The 23,378-nt window shown below is 39.2% G+C and overlaps 1 protein-coding gene across 1 annotated transcript in view; it reads right to left on the bottom strand.

Moving 5' to 3' along the window:
- Positions 1-5,796: 5,796 nt before the first annotated feature.
- The window catches only part of LOC136844938 (NAD-dependent protein deacetylase sirtuin-1-like), a 33,407-nt gene continuing 15,825 nt past the window's right edge, over positions 5,797-23,378 (bottom strand). Inside the window, 3 exon segments of the mRNA XM_067114340.1 lie at positions 5,797-8,928; positions 11,342-11,586; positions 23,011-23,128. Coding sequence (XP_066970441.1) covers positions 8,474-8,928; positions 11,342-11,586; positions 23,011-23,128 — 818 coding nt within the window. The 3' untranslated portion in view covers positions 5,797-8,473.

Raw genomic sequence — 23,378 nt, 5'->3', positions numbered from 1 at the left:
CTTAAACCAGGTAAGAACCTTAAGTTGGTTTATTAACCCCATAAGCAAAATTCCAAAGATGTTGAAAACTGTCTCTGACCCTCCACCAAAGGTGTCAATCAGCTATATATATAACTACCAGGTAAGTCAGATGTTTAAAATGATATTTTCATAAAAAATAAATTTTTGAACATACTTACCTGAGTAGTTATATATGATTAAATTCCACCCTCCTCCCCTAGAGACTAGGGGCATGGAAGATCTGAGGAACAGTTGGAATGGTTCAAGGTACCTGGGTAGAGGGCACTAGTGGTACACCTGACTACCCATCGGCATTGCCGCGGGTTTTGAAATTCTGCTGCGTCAGGGACTTAAGCTATATATATAACTACCAGGTAAGTATGTTCAAAAATTTATTTTTATTATGAAAATATCATTTTTAAAAATTTCTGTGAATTTTGAATCTCAGAATTTTGAAGGCTATACTGTAACGCTAAGTTTTCACCTGGGAAATTATGAGTTCAGTTGTCATGTGGTTTGACATCCTGTGGTAGTGATAAGTAATATGTTTAAATGACTTCCAGACCCTGTTAAATATTTAATTAAAATCCTTAATATGATATAGGAGACTGGCTTTCCTCCTTCTTCTTGGAAGATTGCCATTGTCCCTATCAAGAAAATAGGTTTTGACATAGGAAAACCTTATTTTTGGTAGCTGCTGTGAGTCCTCATAGGAGTTACATTTTCATGGTCCCCCCAGGGCTCCATAAGACGGACCAATCAATTACAAAGAATTCTCTTATAGCTGGTCTTGGCCAGAATTGCACTTGTCGGCACAGTGATAGGATAAAGGACTCAGGACAAGGGGGCTCTATCTCCTGTCCTACAATGACTGCCGCGGCTCTCTGTGTTCCCACTTGCACAGATGTAACAACAGCATATGTTGGCCATCTTCCACTTTACTCTCTGGTCTGTCCAAGAGTTCACTCATCCCCAGGTTGTAGTATAATTACACCAATCAAGCTAAGTACTGTACTTAGTTTTAAGACCTAGTGAAAAGTATTAGTTCCATAAAATTTTAACAGGAAGGCTTATATTTGTTTAAATTGGGAGCCTGCAAGCATCTTGCAAGGCAAGAAGTTAGGAGTAGGTCACTAGGCTACACTGTAATTGCTGTACTGTTTTTTCGTTTGAAAAAGTGATAATTAGCATTAAGGCAGTACTGTAATATTCGTTTTGTTATTGAAACTTATTATGCAATGACCTTTTTAAAATTGATAGATAATTTGAGATTACCGAAAGGGTAAATCAGGTTAGCCTAACTTCTTGTTTACGAAATATAGACGTGATCATCATTCCCAGTTGTCCTTGACTTCCAAACTTCAGTGTTTACTAAAGGCCAGTATTTCCTTTGCAGTATTTCATAATCAGACTAAATGGTTTTTGTGACATCGACAATCCTTAATATCAGGGTTCTTTTCAAGTGTTAAAGGAAATACGTACATTCATGAGGATCTACTTCCAGTGGGTGTTACTCCGCCGTTAGTGACGTCACAGGGGTTGAGAAAATTGTTGTGACGTTTGTCTTTTTTGTAAGGGAATACAGAAGTACTTTTTGTAATGGTGAGTTTTACTAAACAATGTAAAATCTTAGAGATACTGATTTTATATGTTTTTGGCACAATTCCAATGATTATTTATTTAGAGATTCTGATTTTATATGTTTTTGGCACAATTCCAATTATTTATTTAGAGATCCTGATTTTATATGTTTTTATTATAATTCCAATGATTATATATTTTATGTACGACCTAATGCAGCCTATAGGCTAATAAACCTTTACCTGGTGCATAGGTATGGACATCCAGTTAGTTTTGTCTTGAGTTAAGCATTTATGAGTAAATTCTTTAAGGCAGTGTTATTGTAGTAATTGTGAATTAATATTTTAATACATTACTATTTGACGGATATGACCCATTGGTCTTGTTTCCTTACATCATACAGTCAACCGCCCGGATTCATGGGCTTGCAATTCGCGGACTCAGCGATTCACAGTTTTCTGTGGAACCTATCTATAAATTATTTGCGGGAAAACTCACCCATTCGCAGATTTTTTCATAGAGCAATATTCAGTATTTTCATATTATGTTTGCAACTAAATACTATACTGTACCTACATATACATTTTATGTTAAAATAATGATTTACAGTACTAATTTTCAAATATTAATATTAAGTTTATCCCTTAAACGCCGAGCCTCTATTTACAAAAGTGTCTGCAGATATGCAGTGGGTTTTTGAGAGTTAGCGCGGTTTAAAAGAAAGTTTTTCAAAAATCACAGCACGTTTAGTTTTTAAGATTAAGAGTTCATTTTGGCTCCTTTTTCTCATTGTCTGAAGTTTAGTATGCAACCATCAGAAATGAAAAAAAATTATCATTATCATATATAAATATTGGAATATATGAAAGCGCGATAATCAACCGAAGGAGATTACTGCCACACGGGGGAAGAAGAGCGCTTTTGCCGTGGCAAAGTGCTTTCCTGGGAAGAGCAGAAAGTTCACTTGAACAGAGCCGAGAACCCAATTCGCAAAAAACTGGGAGGCAGGCAGGGCGAGCTGAGCCGAGCCAAGCCGATCGTGCGAATACTATCGGAACTGGACAGGGTGGAACTCGTCTGCCGTGAACTATTGCTAGTTTCCCAAACTCTAAACTCCTTCGAGGCTGAGGTCCCTCAAGAAGGTTCAAAGGGGAATTCTGAGTCTGCTGTCCTGCAAGCTTGAACCTACTATGGTTCAAGACACACGGATGAAACCCAGCCGAGCAATCGAAGCAGCTGGCGGGCAGTATTGAGACACCTGGCGTCTCGGCACCCAGACACCTGGGTGTCTCAGCACTTTCTCTTGTCCTGTGCCTCTCATCAGGAAAGCGCTCATGATTCATAGAATTTGAACTACCCACAAGACGACTCCCAAAAATCGGGAGCAGCTGCTTTCAATTTCCTAAGAGATCAAAAGAGCCAGGCATAGAACCAGTCTTAGACGCAGACTTCCAAGACTGGCAACGATGGCGCGGTCTCTCGAGGCCGTGCTCTCGCGACCCCCGAAATGCCAGACCTCACAGGAAAATGCGAATTTGCTCCCACCCGAGGGTGGGAAGAGCTAAGAGAAACTTGTCTCCCGGAGGAGAGCAGTCCCTTAGAAGTCCTGCAGGACTCCCGAAGGGAATCTCTTCCCTACTTCTTCTGGTGTTCAAACTGACAGGATTGAGACACCAGGCTGGGAACCCGACTGAGCACTGGCAAGCACTCGGGGAGCGCTTGTGGTGCTGGCAGGAAGAGCTGAGACACCTGGGTGCCTCGGCCCTTTCTCTCGCACTGCTCCCAAACTGGGCCGGGGAGAGCACTCTCCAGACCAGATCGGGATACACGATATTCCATAGAATCTCGAGCACTTGGAGTGGCTCGCAAACGAGCACCCGAAGCAGCCCCCATCTTAGAGGGGGAACCTCTAGGACTGGGAACGGGATCGCAAACCAAGGTCTGCGCACCCGTGACTCCCGAAACACAAAACCCAAGGGTATGCAAATCAGTTTCCTAACCCAAATATCGGGAAGAGCCAATGAGAGATCCACTGCCTCCTTGGAAGGAGGCAGTCCCTAGACATCCAAGGGCATCAAGGGGAAGAAGCAGCCTTCCTCTCCTTCGGCTGACGCAGGTCTGTCCAATTCCCAGGACCCCCTTGGACCTCGGGAGAGAAAGGGAAGAGGTAACAGAAGACGAAATCGGAGACAAGATGAAGAAGACAGCGGCTACTTCCACGGGGTGACTTCCTTCACCTTTACTCTGACATCTTCTACTGGATGGTGGACACAAAACATTGTAACCTGCAGGGCAGCTAGGCAGGAACACAACGGAAGCGGCCCAGGACATGACCACCAGGAGAAGCAGCAGGCATGATCAGGACAGCCGATGCAGGAGCTATGGCAGCGGTTTGGAAGGCAGGAGCTACTGCAACGGCCAGGAACGTCACTTCCACAGGGCGACTTCCTTCACCTTCATGCCGACATCTTCAACAGGATGGCAGACATCGTAACCTCCAGGGCAGCTGGCAGGAACACAACGGAAGCGGACCCGGGCACGACCACCAGGAGAAGCAGCAGGCACGATCAGGGTGGCTGCGGCAGGAGACCAGAAAGAGCCGCCCAGAGACTGTCGTCGAGTTAACAGGAGCAGATGGACCACAGATATGCCAGAGGCATTGCCACAGCAACATTAAGGCCAGCAATGACAGTGATCGATCCACATCGGCGGGAACAGAGTTGGAATGATCCTGGCGTGGAACTCTGTCATCCAGCCAGGTACTGTGGTCGATCCCGAAGCAGCACTAAATGAATGTCGGGACTTCTCCATGCAAGATACCCCCTGAGATATCCAGCCAACTACAGGCAGTCCCCGGTTTACAATGGGTCCGGCTTATGACATTCCGAGGTTATGACGCTTTTCAAATATATTCATCAGAAATTATTTCCTGTTTTACGACGCATGTTCCGGGGTTACGATGCTGATCTGACGAATGAAATATGGCTCCAAAACGGCAGAATAATCAAAATTTGGAGGTTTTTTTTATGAAAAACTCAATAAAGCTGCAGTTTACATCGTTTTCAATGCACCAAAAGCATTGAAAGTAAGGTTTTCTTTGGATTTTTGACAATTTTTCGGTTTACGACGATTTTCAGTTTATGACGCGGCGTAAGAACGGAAGCCCCGTCGTAAACCGGGGACTGCCTGTACTGCTGTGTCTGTGATGCCCATTGTCAACCTGAAAGAAAAAGCAAAGATGATTAGAGGGAAACTCCTCTTGCTACGAGGGGAACTGCCTACGCAGCGAGAGGAGGTACCCAAGAAGAGATCCCCCCCCCGTCTTTGCTCAACGAGCAAGCGAAGAGGGCGAAGGAGAGAGATCTCTACTGAGGGAGAGATAAGGAAGAACCTACGGGGAGAGAAAAGGACGGAGGGAAGGTCACCAAGGGCGCCGTAGAAGCGGAACTTGATGACCCCTGCAACCTTCCCACCTGCCCTGTAGCTCTTCTGTAAGCGCAGGCAGTGAAAACAACACTCAGCACAAGTAGGAAGGAAGTAGTCATGCCCTTGTACACGGAGGGCGGGAGCCCAAGAGGGAAAGTGAACTCTTACGTCCCGATCAATGCAGGGGAGCGAAGATATTACGTCCCAGTCTAATATCTCTGATTGTACAGGGGAATGCCTTCAGTATCTAACTAAAGGGCTACTGGAAGAGAAGCATTACCACTCGGTTACGCTCCTCGAAATACACCTTTGGCCATCAAACCAGACACAGCACAGGGGAATGACGGCTTATGCAAGGTCATTACAAATCATGGGTTTGTATTAATAAATAGCACACATAATTATACACAAAAATACATTAAGATCCCACCAGGCTAATACGAGTTTAACAACAGTCAGGCAGAGAGATCCAAAACCACGTCTGCAATGCATGATGGCCGAAAGCAAAATGGAATGTTTACATCTGGGCTGGCGGGTATTCCTGCCTACCTGGCAGTAGTTACTGCCTAACCACCTTGCTCAAGAGTTTAACGGCTGTTTCCAGCCTATGCTGAAAGTAATTCCTAATGTAAGCGACTGACAGTTTGTATATCGTGTCAGAACAATTAAGAGTTCAGCCAGTAAGTTTTTTTCTTTTGGCAAAAGAATATATTCTTCAGTTTACACAGCTTACAGTTACTGTACAGTTTTTTGGCATGTTTGTAGCAGATAAGAGGTAAATGAAACAAGTTTTACAAAAAAAGGATAATTTTTATTGCTGTTTTTGTTTTATTTAGATAAGGAAACGAAAGTATTGTAGGCCACATGAAAAAAGCCATACTTGTACCATAGGCAAATCTTATACGTAACAGCAACAAAGTTTTATGCCATTGGACCCTTGATGCTAACAGCGACTCTATATAATTTACATAGTTTTATGTGAGGAAGCAAAGGAATTGTTCCAACAGATGTAGAATTATACATCTCATTGAGAGCTCTTCCAAGTGCAAAAAACTAAGACCTGGCTCTTATAAGCAATTGACCTTTTCTTCTCCACATTATCTGAAGTCCTACTTTTTGAGATCCTATGACAGTGCACAAAAGTAGCACCCAGCACAGTAACAGGTAGGGAACAATGAATAATCTGAAGGCTGCTAAGCAGTTTAGGAAGATCAATATTTCATAGTTCACAAAATCCCTCCAAGCAAATGCCTTAATGTACTAGGCTAAGCTAACAGCTTAAAACTTCAATATGAAGCAGCTTTTCCACACCATTTAAATATACTTGGAGTGCAAGTATTACTAACTGCTGAAAGAAAATATACAAAAAAATAAGGCAAGTTTTCAAACATGTTCAGAGCCTCAGAGAAACCTTATCTTGAATGCTCTCAATTACAAAAAGGAAATAAAATTGTACTGCAATTAGAAAGTGCTTCCACAAACTATAATGCCCTACAGAGATCCTACTGAGTTAAACTGTTTTGTGTAAGTACTAATGTCACAACTACGTTCTGAACAATGTTCTTGACTACTTGAATGAAACTATGTGGTCACTTAGCACCATATCAGATTATTCACTAAGGTGTACCCAACATGTGTATCATCCTAAGAAAAGAAAAAAAAAAAAAAAAAAATTAATAAAAATAATGGCAGTAGATATAAAATTTTGGGGGGCAACTCTATGCTACCTAACGCTGGTAGCATTTTTCAACTCGTGGCTAGGAAACCCACACATTGGCCAAAGCTTCTCAAAATACAAAAGTCACAGCAAAGTTGTGACAAAACTTTATGTACAATATCCAGTACTCCTTATGAATGACTACACAAACAAAAATGAGGTAGGACTAAGATATTCTCTCCAAAATATTGATGGTAATATAAAATAAACCCATGGGGGAGCCTCTGGAAAACAAAGGGGAAAAATGGTTGTGTATAACCAATAAAGAGCACCCTGAACATGTCAAGGCACAAAATTTTTCATATAAGAATTTACAGGAGAAATCTAAATAAACATTGGTTAATCTTGCACATCATTTCCAGTAACCACTTTCAACAAAACTAGAACAGTCACTTTCAAGTCCAATATATAATGACAAAGGTTTATTTTTTTTTTACCGACAGACAATTTATAACTTGCAATTAGTCTAACTAAACTGTTTAAATAAAGAACAGTTAAAACAATAGATAATTATAGCTATCAACAGAAACAAGTCATAATATGAATACAACATCAAAATAACAACTTAAACTGGATATTAGCTTTGCAGAATGTAGATCTCTTTCAAAATTGTTATAATCACTTATGTACTAAACAAAACTACTCTCCAGCGTAGGTTCCCAACAGTGCCATTAACTTGGCAGCAACTAAAAATAACTATATACAGGATACAAAGTTCACCAAGCAGACAAAGGTCTATATGATCAAAGGATACGAGAGGCTTCCCCAAGACAACCACATCTGAAAACCACTCATTTGAGAAAAAATCTTAATTTAAGATTCTGCTTCAGACTGATCAAATCCTAATCTATATGTAGTTTCACTCATACTGGCAATTTACTTAATGTACAGTATATCATACTGATCTACAGATCAACCATAAAATAACCTAATTTGTAATTACAAACATCTGAATTTATAATGTATTTTGAACACTTAAATGGACTTAACCAGCAATACGGCTACAAAACCTTAGTCTTGCAGCACTCATCGGGTCAAAATTCAAGGCAAAAGATGTCTTGAGAAGATGAATTCTATGACAAAGGAGTCATCTTTCGTTCTTCCCCTTGACACCCTCACAGAGAAAAATAATTTTGAACTACAGACCACCACTAGTAGCAATAACACTCTAAACTATGGGTGAACTTGCAGAAAAAATGTAAGAAGGTTAAGACAGGAAAAACTGACTTGAGATCATAGTTTCAAGAACTTTTGAACTACAAATGTAAGCAAATAAAATAACCAGATCTTTGCAGTAAAGTGACAAAGACAGAGTAGAGGAAAACAGTTAACACCCAGTAGCTCATTCTTTCCCAAGAAGCCCAATTCATTAGTATAGTCAGGTTCAAACACTCAACACCATTGCACAACATACAAGTAGCAGTCATAACGCAAATTAGCTACAGCTAACTATCACCTTGAAAAGGTTGTAGAAACTGGAGATAACACAAACTTAAGGACGGTTTTAAATGAGTCAACACTATATCTTCATTAAAGCTGCAAGTCATTCACGTTATGTCAAAAAATTAAATCTAGTGGAAAGAAAAATAAATTATGGTTTATCACAATCCTTAAAACGCACTAAAACTTCACCTTCAAATCTTGCTTTCTTTTAAAAGTAACTATTCTCTAATGGCAGCCATAAAGGTCTGTGACAACAGGATTGACAAGTTCATATATTTACAATTTTATTTCTTTTAAGAAGGAAGGTCATAGGTCTGATGGGGGTGAATATCTGTTGCTGGAAAAGTCTGTAACTCTAGAGGCATTGTCTGAAGTTTGTTCATTATCAGTGTCGCAGCCTGGTAGTGTGTGATCGCAGTCTAAAGAGGTATCTAGACTAGCATTAAGGCTAGTCCAGTCTTCATGCTCCTGATTTTGGCCATTATCTGCAGCTGAGAGGAGGCTGTCAACATCTTCTGGAGAGAGGTGAGGAGCATCTGTTGAATGGCAATCCTCCAATCTTGGATGATGGGTAGAGGAGGCTGCTGAAGCTTGATCATGACCAGACTGGCTGTCTTCTTCCTGAGTTATATCATCTTCATTTTCAGACTCTGAACTGCGACACTTTTCATCATCCTCTTCAAAATCATCATCTGGATCATAGTAAACTTCAGCTCCAGGGAATACATACTTGTGGCCACCAGTATACAAAAACATATTATCTGGAATAAAAAGATTACCGTTTACACAATTATGAAGAACTGCTGGATTCACAAAACTCTATTAAAGGTATATTATCAAACAAATCATCAGAATACTTTCCTACAATCAAGTAAAGCAATTTCGTCCTTCCCATTCCTTTATAAAACATGCTTCTTTTGTTTTCAGCAGCAAATTGAACACCTGTTGAAAAGGCCCAGGTATCTAAATTTGTAATGCAAATGTTAAGATTGTGGGCATGTAAGATTGAGGCAGTGTAGTCTATGGTAGTCATCCATGTGAAGACTATTTTCAATGCCAACTGGCCAATGATTTTTGATGTGACATATTATTTTCCAATATCTGTTTGATTAAATAATCAAAGTCAACTCTTGGCACTAGAAAAAAGGTCTGTCAATACACTATTTATGAATAAAGGTACATGGCCTAAAATACCATTGCTATATATTTTTAATAAATAGCTGTTTCAGTTCAAATCCCTTTGGAATAAGATCTGTTAATTGATGATGTGGGCAAGAGCAAATCTATTTTTTTGAGATCCATATTGGATTGTTTATAAAAACCATGTTAAAAGAGTTCATCATTTATTCCATTACTTTGCATGGGCAGCTTGTTAACCCTTTCATAGCAGCACATACTGTAGGTATTGTATGATGATTATTATTTTGCACCATGATATTGCAATGTGTTTTGCAGGAAACTTCAAAATTCCTGAATGGGCCAAAAATGACTATATGAGAACACACACATCTCGCACAGGCAAATGTACTACATCCCCCCCCCGTCCCAGTAGATCTTGTATATATTTCCCCATAAATATACTCGGATTGTTGCAAGTCTTTGTTCTATCTTTTAAGATAATATGTCCACTGTAATTGTAATCTTGCTTACAAAGCAAAGTACAAAAATAGTAGAAAGAACATGTTTTAGTGAGTTAAAGGTACATCATCTCCCCATCCCAGTAAAAAATGTAAATATTTGTCCATAACTATACTCAGGGATTTTTGCTGATTTTAGTTATCTTTTATATTATGTGAGCTGTACAGTAATTGTAATAAAAAAATAAATATATTCTGTATATATACGAGGGTAAGTCAATAAGTATCCGCACTTTTATTTTAATTGTTTGTGAATAGGCTGTATGGCTTTGTGTGCTATGTCGGGTTGTAGATGGCTCCGCCCTCCTCCCTTGTGGTTGGTTTCAGCGTTACCACTTCAGTGCGCTCTGCGCTGTTGAGAATGAGATGGGCGCACCACTCTCCATTTGCACCAAAGAAGAACAACGCTCTGTAATCCGTTTTTGTGGTCTGAAGGTGTACCAGGAGCTGAAATCCATAGAAGACTTTCAGTACAGTGCGGGGAATGTTTTGCCACGGCGTAGTGTTTATGAGTGGATTGAGCAGTTCAAAAGCAGTCGGACAAGCGTGGAGGATGAGAAACGCGATGGAAAGCCCAGCCACAGCCACTACTCAATCCACTCATAAACTGCGCTGGCAAAACATTGCCCCGTGCGAAAGTCTTCTATGGATTTCAGCTCCTGGTACACCTTCAGACCACAAAAACCAGATTACAGAGCGTTGTTCTTTTTGGTGCAAATGGAGTGTGCGCTCCATCCTCTTCTCAACAGCACAGAGTGCTGAAGTGGTAACGCTGAAACCAACCACAAGGGGAGGGCTGAGCCATCTAAACCCGTCATAGCACACAAAAGCCATAAAGCTATTCACAAACAATTAGAAAAAAGTCGGATACTTATTGACTTACCCTCGTATATACACAGTATATATATGAAAGAATAAGTATAACTCACTGAAATAAGCAAATTTTTACAAGTGTCTTAGAAAAGAGGCCCAGCACTAGGTTGGAACTTTCTGTAGAAGGTAAGAAAAAAAAAAATTTCTTATACAGTACCATGTGCACTTGCATACCATTTTTTTTTTCTGGCTGGCCTTAAAGTTTGCCCGATCTCAAGGTATTCTTAATGTATACTTAGAATGATCTGTAAAGGTTAAAGATATTGGTTTATACTCTGATGGATTACTATGATCTTGCCTGGTTTGGTTACTGGCATAACAGTGGTATGTTGACTTTCTTTTGGAAAGTGTTTTTTAGTCAAAAGTTAGTTGTAAAATTGGAGTATACTCCTTTTGGCTAAAGGGTTCAGATTGTATAGTTAAATAAAAATTTACATTTTCTTGACCTGGAGCTATGTTTTTACACTGCACAAATTGAAAGATATTGATAATTTTCCAATGGCTAATACATTCATTATTTGCAATTCTCTGACAACTGTCAAACTGTCAAACAAAAACTTCCCCCAACTGTTTTGGTTACTTATGTCTCATGAACCATAGTGTTTTAGAGTATATATATAGCTATTTTCAAGAATAAAACAAATCAAAAACAGTTCCAACAAACCTGGTAGTCTAGATGCTACAGTTTCACGAATCTTTGGTGCCCAGCAAGCTCGGAGGGCTTCTATATCACTTTCATCTCGAGGGTGTGGAGCATGTTGAGGAGCTATTAGTGGAGTTCCCACAGATGAGTTGGTATCATCTCCCTCAGCACTGTTAATACTAAGAAGTGGAAGTGGTCTCGGAGGTAACTCTCTTATTTCAGTCATGCTATCTTGAATACATAAATCTTTCCAACCATTTCCCATCCTGAAATAATTAAAACAAGTTTTCATTATTTTTGTTCTAAAACATTAGCTGGAATATACTCATCAAGACCTGTGAACCTGCTACTATTGCTGCCAGAAATGAACTATCTAAATCGTTATTTTACTTACATGAAGAGTACAGTCTGACTTCTTTAAACTGGCACCCTTGGGACAAGGCCACAGAAAATCCCAGATGACAGAAATCACCCCTAAAAAACCCCTATGTAAACAAAGTCTTGCCAACTCATTCCACATATAGTGCTGTGTTATCAAAAGTAGAATAAAGCTTATGAATAATCACTGTCATTTGTTAGGTTTAGTTCCTTAGGAAAATTTGGCATTCTCCATACGCGTCTCTCTGGATATGCTTACATCTTTGCTATGTTTGAACTTAAACTACTTTACAAGTGCACTGTCAAATTCTGATCTGGCACCCTTAAGTGTTTTCTGGCACTTCAAACTTCTGAGAGAGAGAGAGAGTATAATAATAAGCTTTATTTCCAATATTTACATGGGCTGTTCTGTATCTTACATGGATAAAATGTATTTCGATGCAAGAATTACATTTCATAGTAGTTACAATTTACTACAGGCAGTCCCCGGTTATCAGCAACCCAGTTTTATGGCGCTTGTCTAGTGATGGCGATAACCAGATTTTCAACACCGATTTCCAGTTAACGGCACTAATCCCAGGTTGTCAGCGCCGATAACTGGGGATCAGCACTAGTATTGCCAATTTTCAGTTATCGTCACGCTGTCGGGAATGGAGCCCCCGCCGATAACCAGGGACTGCCTGTATATACGACCACCCTGAGTGAACATTTTAAAAATACAAAAGAAAATATAGCCCTGTAATACATGGTGTAGTAGTATGTATAATTTTATTTACATGTGTAAATTGTGCATCATTCTCTCTCTTGAGAGAGAGAGAGAGAGAGAGAGAGAGAGAGAGAGAGAGAGAGAGAGAGAGAGAATGATGCTTAATTTACACATGTAAATAAAATTATGTATACTACTACACTATGTATTACAGGGCTATGAGACTGACTGACTATTGGCCCCAGTTAGGTTGTTTACAACAGATATAATGATAATAATTTTAATAAAAATGACAAATTTTTAAGTACTGTAATCTGTGTTTTTCATAACATACAAACCTGAGGTCTTTACATATGGTGACTATAAAGCTAAGAATAGCCAACTGGTTAGTTCACAGTCAGTCCCTCTCTCCCCTTGCTAGAGAGAATGAAGGATTTGCATCTACTAAGCCATATGGAGATAGATTATAGATAGGATACTCAAGTCATCTAGATCACCTGCATGCATGCCCGTCTAGCACATGACTGTTCATTCATTGTTTCTCTGCCCACTGGAAGAAAAAGAAAGTTAGGAGAAAAGGAGAAGGCCAGTCCCACACACACACACACACCTTCCCCTTGCAGCTGCACACCTTAGGCAAGATGCAACCTGTCCCTCATGAGCTGGGTGAACTACACGACTTGTTGAGCATCCACCGTAGGACCCAAGGAAAAGGTGTTCAAGGACCTATGGGCAATGTCCCAAGGTAAAAGATGAATGTGATCAGCACGATTACATTTCATCCTAGTACTCGACAGACAGGTTCTTCCTGAATGTGATGTACAGACCGATGCCCCTGGCCTTGAAAGATCTGGCTCGAAACGTACTGATGTCCACCAGGAAGTTGCAGGGTATGCTCGTTTGATCATCTCACTAGTCAGAGAAAAGACAATTTGGACAACATTTCTCGGCCAACTTGAAGCTAACAAGAGAGTCGCTGGCATTGGGCTGAAGGTCTGGTCTTTAAGGAGGCAACATAGATGTCATACTCTCATAATAAACACAAGACCATAGAAATGGAATGACCAATCTCACTGATCCTCTTTGAAACGTAGAATGGCGAAAGGCTTAAGCCTCCAGATGTAAATGGATACCAAAAATATCTTGCTTGTTCAAAGGTGCAAGAAGTCAGAGAACAGCGCCAACTTCAGGAAGTCGAGAAAAGAAGGACTATGATCAAACTTCTTCCGAGGTTGAACATATTCTGATGTCAAGATGCCAAGATAAACTTCCTTATCTCCTGACTTTATCGATTCGACTGCTTGTAATTACATCCATCTTGCTTGGGATGCATCTGGCTGGAAACAGTACTGAATGTTCTACTGTCTACTCGTGTACCAGCACTGCAATAGAGTAGATGAAAGGATGCCTAGGCCCTTTGCTGACCATGGCACTACCACGGTGTCATTGTGCTATCACCCGGAGGAGTGTCTATCTTTGGATCTTGAGACTCTTGAAAGTCTAAAAAGAACTGTGCTTAAGTTCCAAGGAAGAAAGTGTAGGAGACAGCTGCCCTGGTCAATGTTTCGAAGAATAAAAAATCTCTGGAGGAGGATAATGTAACCATGGCACCACCTTGGTGCCACTGCCATTAAAGGAATGCCTATTCAGACCGAGACTCATGAAACTGACTCAAGATCCATGCAACATTCTCTCCCTCTCAGGTTGTGGATCAACAGTTAATTGCAGAAGCAGCAGCTACTGCTTACAACTCCAGATCTTTCACTCCTCACAGGGGGAGTGTAATTACATAAAGTCAAAAGAAATGGAGCTCCTAAACACCACTTCCTGGATGAGTCAGAACCAAAAAAAATTGTTGACACTTAGTTTGGAGGTGGACACTTAGTTTGGAGGTGAAGTCCTAAGTGGTAACACAAAAGACCTTCGGGCATTTGGTAGCCTTTAGGTCCTTAGAAACGTAAGCTCTAGACGTCAAAAGCATCCGGTGTTCCCAGGTTTCCAACCATGGATGCGAAAGGCATCTCCTAGATGTCAACAGCATCCAGTGTTCCCTGGAAGTCACCTATCCAAGTACTGCCCACACCCAGTCGTTGCTAAACTTCGCTGACTGGACAAGAAGCGATATCTTCAATGTGATATGGACGATAGCATTACTGTCATATCATATTATAGTTTATGAACACAGTGATCAGGTGCCATTTGCATTTTGCTAATATTCACATTCTTAAAATCATCAGCTGATTGTGTTTTACTGACATCATCACAGTCATTAGTTGCTAAATGAAACCCATTTCAGAGATTTGTATTTTATGTAAATTATCAATGCTGGATTTAAAAAATGCAACTTGCTTTATTTATAAATGCAGTAAATTAAATGAAGTAAAGGTGTGATTTTGCCAGTATCAGATGTTGCCTTTTCCCTCTTCCAAAATGTTTTGTGGCCTGCACATTACTCGTTTCTTCTGCCACAACTACAACTGTAAATTTAGTGGCATACTTTCATAACAATTTTCTCTCCATTGCATGAAGGATGAATAAAGATTTTATTTTTATTTAGGGAAGTCACCACTGAATATTAGCAAATTTTTAACAAACTGACAGCTGTAACACAACCCTTATTGAATGTGTGTTAGTTATGGTAACTGACATCAGTGAATGGCTGTTTCTTGATTCCACTGTTTTTGTCGGTACTTGCTGTTGTTTATGCCAGTGTTTTGCATGCAGTACTAAGTGGTTGATAATTATAAGAAACAGTGATGAATTCTTAGACAAGTCACAAGGTTGGTAAGCCTGATTTAATGTACAAAGATTCGCATTTAACATAATGAACTTGGCTTCTAAGCCTATTTACTAGTTAAAGGCTAATTCAAGATATAATATGCATTATCAGTGCTATCTACCAAATCTGAGAAGGGCACAGAAATCCTAGCTAATGTAATCTACTAAAAATAGATCTCGCGCTATACATTATGTATATGATGAACTCATGGTTTTGGACAAAATTTTAATGACCACATGATACATGAGTATATATACAAATTACAGCTCTTTTGTATGCTGTATAATTTTGAGTTTCACAGAATGTTTTCACAGAAAAAAACAGTGCTTGTGTATTTATGGAGCAAGTTTCAGTTCCGAAATCTGAAAAATCCAAAACTGAAGCAACATGTAGAGCAGCCCTTGTAGCCGTTCAAGAACTGATGGCAACTGATTCAAAAGTCCCAGACCGTGGGAGTTGCCAGACCATGGAGTGGTGGATTTAAGAGGTTGGACTGTATTGTTTTCTTGGATTGAAAACACTTAAGTTTCATTGCAAAAATAATGCCACACTGAAGTATTTTTATAATCTTGTCCTCAAATTGGTGACACTTGTTTTACCCATGGGTATTCAACAAATAACCCATGACCCAATCCTATAAATACTGAACACCACTTTCTTTAAAACAAGTAATATAAAGTCCAGTTTTCTCCCCCCCCCCCCAGAAAAAAGTTTTGGAAGCAGATCCTTGAAAAAAAAATTGGCCAGAATCAACATTTACAACTAATTTATCATTAAATTTTTAAGAATTTGCATTTTGTTAAAATTGAATATTTATAAACAAACTTTCCTAACGCGCCGAAGCCCTATTTACAAAAACGTCTCCATTATGCCGGCATTCGGTGAGTTAACACCCGAAGCGGAAAAAAAGTTTTTTTCAAAAAAATCACAGCACGCTTAGTTTTTAAGATTAAGAGTTCATTTTTGGCTCATTTTTGTCATTGCCTGATGTTTAGTATGCAACCATCAGAAATGAAAAAAAATCATTATCATATAAATATTGGAATATATGACAGTGAAAAAAAACTCGTATATAATTGTATACAAATCGAGGTGTAAGCAAAACGGTTAAAGCTAATGACTTAATTTTTTTTAGTTGTATTGTACACTAAATTGCGATGATTTTGGTATATAACAAATTTTAAAACGATCAAAGCAACACAGAGAAAATATTATCACAAAATGATGCATGAATTCGTAACGCTGGACGTAAAAAAAATTTTTTTCTTCAAAAATTCACCATAAATCGAAATATTGTGCTAGAGACTTCCCGTTTGTTGAAAAATGAAGCTAATTGATTGAATATTACTAGACTGTAAGTGTTTTAGCTTACAATTGCAGTTTTCGACCATTTCGGTCGAAAGTTAAAGTTGACCGAAAGTCGAATTTTTCTATTTATCGTGATTTATATGAAAATATTTCAAAACTGATAAAAGTTACAACCATGAGTTATTTTTTGTTGTATTGTAAATGAAATTAAGCATTTTCATATATAAAACTATGTAACGACTAATATAAAACGGTGCAAATATTACGACAACGAGGCGAAAGAATTTCTGAGATGTTCGCCAAGTTACCGCGAGACGTAAGGAAAAATTTTTTTTAAAATTCACCATAAATCGAAATATTGTGCTAGAGACTTCCAATTTATTGAAAAAGAAGGTAAACGATTGAATATTACTAGAATGTAAGAGTTTTAGCTTACAATTGCGTTTTTTTACCATTTCGGTCGAGTTAAAGTTGACTGAAGGTTGAAATTTTGGCAATTATCGTGATTTATGTGAAAATATTTCAAAACTGATAAAAGCTACAACCATGAGCTAATTTCTGCTGTATTCTACATGAAATTGCACACATTTTCATATATAAAAGTTTATGTAACGACTAATGTAAAACGATGCAAACATTACGACAACATGACAAAAGAATTTCTGAGATGTTCGCCGAGTTACACGCACAGACATAAGGAAAAAATTTGTTTTCAGAAATTCACCATAAATCGAAATATTGTGCTAGAGACTTCCAGTTTGTTGCAAAATGAAGGTACATGACTGAATATTACTAGAATGTAAGAGTTTTAGCTTATAATTGCGTTTTTGACCATTTCGGCCGAGTTAAAGTTGACCAAGCTTGAAATTTTGGCAGTTATCGTGATTTATATGAAAATATTTCAAAACTAATAAAGCTACAACCATGAGTTATTTTCTGTTGTATTCTACATGAAATTGCGCACATTTCCATATATAAAACTTTATGTAACGACTAATATAAAACAGTGCAAACATTACGACAACGTGACTAAAGAATTTCTGGCGGTGGACGTAAGGAAAAGTTTTTCAAAAATTCACCATAAATCGAAATATTGTGCTAGAGACTTCAATTGGTTGCAAAATGAAGGTAAATGATTGAATATTACTAGAATGTAAGAGTTTTAGCTTACAATTGCGTTTTTTTACCATTTCGGTCGAGTCAAAGTTGACCGAAGGTTGAAATTTTGGCAGTTATCGTGATTTATATGAAAATATTTCAAAACTGATAAATGCTACAACCATGAGTTATTTTCTGTTGTATTCTACATGAAATTGCACACATTTGCATATATAAAACTTTATGTAACGGCTAATATAGAACAGTGCAAAAATTATGACAAAATGACGAAAGAATTTCTGAAATTTTCGGCGAGTTACCTACGTAGCGTAAAAAAAAGTTTTTTCAAAAATTTACCATAAATCGAAATATTGTGCTAGAGACTTCCAATTTGTTGCAAAATGAAGGTACATGATTGAATATTACTAGAATGTAAGAGTTTTAGCTTACAATTGCGTTTTTGACCATTTCACTTTCAGTCAAAGTTGACCCGAAGTTGAAAGTTTTTGTAGTCGACGTTTGCTATGTCCACTCGGCATTCAACAGACAATTTTAGTCGACGTTTGCTACGTCCAACAGGTGTTTAAGGGTTAATAATGATCAACTGAAAGTATTTTAGAACTATTTTTATACTAAACCTGTTTAAACAAACTTTAAAGTTAATTTCTAAATTCTCATACAGCAGTTCCAATGCTTTTCTTCAAAATAATCAAAAGGTTCATATCTTTTCTAACATATTACATTACTTGAAAAAACTGTATATAAATTTAAAATATTGAAGTTTCTGACAAAATTTAAGATTTGTGTCAAGGAACATTATATTTAAAAATCTATTACTATATATTTACTCTGGAATTAGGTATCTTTTATTTAGCACTTACAGGGCTGGCTCAAAGGACTGACTTTATTAATGAAGAGGTTTAAACTTCATTTATCAAATTACAGGCAGTCCCCGGTTAACGGAGGGCTCGGTTAACAGCGATCCGGTTTTATGGTGCTTGTCTAGCGACGAAAATCGGCAATTTTCGGCAGCGAAAATCGCCGATTTCCGCTTATCGGCGCTGATAATTGGGTATTGGTGCATATACATACCTAACACAGGCGCCAATAACCGAAAATCGGCGCCGATAACCCCTAAAAATCGTCGAAAAAGCCTATTTTCAGTTATCATCACACCCTCAGAAACAGAACCCCGCCGATAACCGGTGATTGCCTGTACAGCTCTCTAAGATTTTATAATTGAGATAATTAAAAAATAATAAGAGATACTGACAAAATTTCTTCTAACTGACTTGTTTCCAAAACTTGGCATTTGTTGTCAATTATATTTTAGGCATTCACTGAAAAGTTGTTAAACTGTTAAGTTACCCATCTGCCCCATTCATCAAATATCCATAGTCATACTAGAGTGACCAATTCTAAGATGTGTCAAAATTACTTGTATGTCTGTCTTTTGATATGATGAATTCATATTCCACCATGGGATTTGATTTTAACTATCAAGTTCCCTGTTCCATATCTTCTGCCATTTAATTATAATGGGTTTTGGATGTGTTATGTAATCACTAATCTACGGGTGATCTTGACACTGCAGTTGTAGCTTGGGCTGCTTTATCAGCTTTTTCATTTCCTAAAACGCCTACATAGCCATCAATGCAACATATTTCTCCAAATTACTGTCTTCATATAATTTGTGAATTGAAAATTTTATTTGACGTTCAAGGGTATTTTTGTATTATAATTTTGAAGTTTCTATGACAATTTGGTAAAAATTATGTATTTCTTTGATGGTACTGTATATCTAAAAGAATTTTAATGGCTGATCCCATAGCACATAATTCTGCTGTGAAAAAAGAAATGTTGGGCAAGGAGAATTGGTTATACAGTACTTTGTTGGGTGACATGGCTGGATATCAGACACCTAATGAAGCTTTGGACTCATCATTGTATGTTGTAGTGTAAATCCATACATCTTGTTTTCTACTGTATGTTTATAATGGTCTGGGGCATATGCATAGTTTTTAAATAAATATTTCATGTGTGTATCTTATTGCCCATTCAAGGAGAAGACAGTTCTAATGATGGAAGAAAATGGCATTTTTGTAATAAAATAGTTTTATATACTTAACAAGTATTTACATTGCTATAATGCAGTTTCTAATTATTGCGGCAGGTTAAAATTTTGAACTTCACGGGTAGCACTTCTGTTGTTTTAGTGTAGATAACTAGCCCTGCCCACTTTTGGGAAAGAATAGGTACAACACAGCTGGAGAGCTCAATTCGTTTGTGCCCTATGTCCATGAAGAGGGGAGGAGGAAGAGCTCCAATCATGTAATTACTTGGTAAGTAAATATAAAATTTATTTTATTACAAAAATGTAATTTTTATGTAAGTAACTTGGCAAGTACTTACACTGCTAAATCCCACATTGACAGGAGGTGGGATACATGGACATATACTACTCAAACACACACAGTAATGGAAATGAATTTGAAATAGAAAAGTAACTAGCATTGGTGAAATGCTTGTTGTAACCTTTTTGCCTGGTGAGAGAGCTAAAGCAGGAAGATACTGCTTCTGGTTGGTGCTCATCTCAACCTGTAGTGTCGTGGCGGTATAGCCGTGGAGTGCCTCTACATCAGTGGGAACTCTGCAGCGAAGGAGTACTCCGAAGGCTGACAAAGTCCTAACAAGTGCCCTTGCCCTGGGTGTAGTACCACAAAACAAAAACCAGACAACTTTGTTAACTACACAAAATAAACTAACCCCTACCCATCCATTAAAAACAGACTGGTGGGTATTCCAGGTACACTGTAACCTCCCCCGCCTCTCCAAAACTCGACAACCTATATAAAGGCGAGGAGATAGAGAATAGAAGGCATACCTCCTACACTTCATCCCACAATATCATAGCAGCCACCGATAGCAGGCCCAAGGTACTACAAATATCATACACTGTCTCGACATCACATAAATAATGGGTTGCAAACACTGATTTACACCTCCAAAAGGTGGACTGAAGAATCGTGGATAGCGATAAGTTACGCTTGAAAGCCAACGAAGTGGCGATGGCTCTTATTTTGTGGGCTTTGACTTTAAAAATGGGTACAGAATTCTCTTGAATTCCCGAGTGAGACTCGGAGATTACATCTCTCAAAAAGAATGCCAATGCATTCTTGGATAGTGGTTGGGAGGGATTCTTGACTGAGCACCAGAGGTTATTAGAGGGGCCTCTCATCCTCTCAGTCCTCCCAAGCCTTAATGCCCTTAGGGGCCAAAGAGCTCTCTCCTGCTCTTCTAGGCCAAGGATATCTGTCAGGTTCTTGATGGCGAACGATTGGGCCCAGGCCTTGGAAGGGGATTCGTTCTTGGCCAAAAAACCCAGCATGAAAGAGCAGACTGCATCTCCCTGCGAAAATCTGACTTTCTTATCTAAGCCTGCAGTTCACTGATTCTCTTGGCCATAGCCAAAGCAATAAGAAAAAGGGTTTTTCTTGTTAAAACTCTTAGAGGGGGAGTGAAGGGACTAAAAAGGAGGGCCTGAGAGCCATTTACGGACAACATCCAGATTCCAAGTAACCAAAGCTGTCTTCTCTTGCCTTCATGTACCAAAGGTCTTAATTAGGTCACTAATGTCTTGACTTGCTGACAGATCCTAGCCTCTATGCCTAAAAATAAAACTTAGCATGGCTCTTTAAACCTTTAATGGTCGACGTACCTAAGCACTGAGAAAACTTCGAGAAGAGCAGAAAGTCAGCGATCTGTGCTAGATAAGTTTCAGTAGAAGAAACGTTATGTCCTCGACACCAGCTGCATAAGACTGCCCACTTGGCCTGGCAAAGCCTAGACAAAGACTGGTGTATACACTTTGCAATCGCCTCTGCAGCTGGTCTTGAAAAGCCCTTCGCTCTGAGCAGTTTCCTAACAGTCTGAAGCCTGTCAGAGCGAGAGCGAATAAGCCTTGGTGGAATCGGTGGAAGTGCAGCTGTCTGAGTAGACTTGGTCTCTGAGGCAGAAGTCTTGGGAAGTCCACCAACAGCCTGAGCAGGTCCGAGAACCACTCCTCCTGCGACCAGAACGGAACTACAAGGGTCATTGACGTATTGCTGTGAGAACGAAACCTTTTTAGACTTCCATGACCATGCTGAATGGAGGGAAGGCATATACATTCAGGTTCGACCAGTCCTGGAGCATGGCGTCCGTTGCCCATGCCAGAGGGTCAGGGGCTGGAGAACAATACAAGGGAAGACGATGGTTCCTTGACGTTGCAAACAAGTCAATCGATAGCTTTCCCCACCGTTTCCACAGGTCACTGCACACCTGTGGATTCAGCATCTACTCCGTGGGTAGAGCCTGTCTTCAGTGACTTAGTTTGTCCACTAGAACATTTATCTTGCCCTGGCTGAAACGAGTCACAATTCTGGTACGATTATCTTGCGCCCAGAGGAGATCCTTGGCTGCCTCGTAAAGGGAGGAGGAGTGAGTACCTCACTGGGGAGGTACTCACTGATGTAAGGCAGAGTGGTTGTAGTGCCTGAATGGACTGCTACAATCCTGTCGAAGGTCGCTGCTGCAAATGACTGTAGGCACAAATGTATCGCCTTCAGTTCTTTCACATCGTTGGTAAGTTCACTCTCCCCTCCTGGGACCAAAGTCCCAGAAACTTCTATGTTGTCTAGAAGAAGCGATTCCCTACTAAAAACCTTTCTTCTGAAAGCCACCACTGAAGGTCCTCCTTGACTTCAGGTATGAAGTGGAAAACAAATGAGTCTGGAAGAGTTTTCCTGTGCCAACTGGCCTTTACGAAGAATTGAAGTACCCTCGTGTGGAGTCTTCCTAAAGGTACGAACTTCTCGATGGATGAGTGTGTGCCCAGCAGACTCATCCAATCGTTAGCCAAGCAGGACGGGAGAGAGGGGAAGCTTTGGACTGTCCGAAGGCACGATTTGACTCTTCTGGGGAACGGAAAAGCCCGAAAACTCATGAGAGTCAATCCTTATCCCTAAACAGATAATCGACTGAGTCGGGACTACTTGTAACTTCTGCAGATTGATTATAAGGCCCAATTCCTGGGAAAGAAGTGTCCTCCGAAGGTCCTCTGTGCACTTTGCTCTTGATGGGGAATGTAAAAGCCAATCTTCTAAATATAAGCAGACATTGATGCTCATGAGATGGAGCCACTTCGCCAGAGGGGCGCGAACGCCTTGGTAAATGGATGACAGAACATTACTGCTGTTGTCTTTTCTATGAAGTATTGGAATCCTAATGATATGTCCTGTGTCTATTTTTACCACAGCATTACTGAAGGCTACTAACAGCACAACTAATGCATGTTCTCACAAATATTAAAATACTTTAATTTAAAATGTGTATTAAAAGGAAACTTCTGGGAAAAATTATACCAATTCATGAGTTACATACCTATGGCAAAGCTCATTAATAATTACATCACAGTCTCCTAATAACTCCACATCAAAAGTGAGGTGACGAAGAGGTTCACGATTTATTAGTATTTGAGGCACGTGTGAAGGAACTGAACCTGAAACATAAAAAGTAAATCCATTACTGCCAAGTTAAAACAGCGAAGGAAGTAAAGACAAGGTATCTTAAAAATGCATGCATAACCAATAAAATTGTAAATTATATGTGGTATGGCAAATTACAGCCAAACATACTGTGTTTTAATGCCAGCCATGCGAGAGCTAACAAATTAGCTCAATGGTTTGGTTAAACTTTTCGATACTAATAATAATCTCTTGCTTTGAAAACTGAATGCCTCACAACATGCA

The sequence above is a fragment of the Macrobrachium rosenbergii genome, chromosome 13, assembly GCF_040412425.1.
Source record: "Macrobrachium rosenbergii isolate ZJJX-2024 chromosome 13, ASM4041242v1, whole genome shotgun sequence".
Taxonomy (NCBI): domain Eukaryota; kingdom Metazoa; phylum Arthropoda; class Malacostraca; order Decapoda; family Palaemonidae; genus Macrobrachium; species Macrobrachium rosenbergii.
Note: the sequence above shows the minus strand (reverse complement) of the source record. Positions and strands in the feature narration are given on the sequence as shown.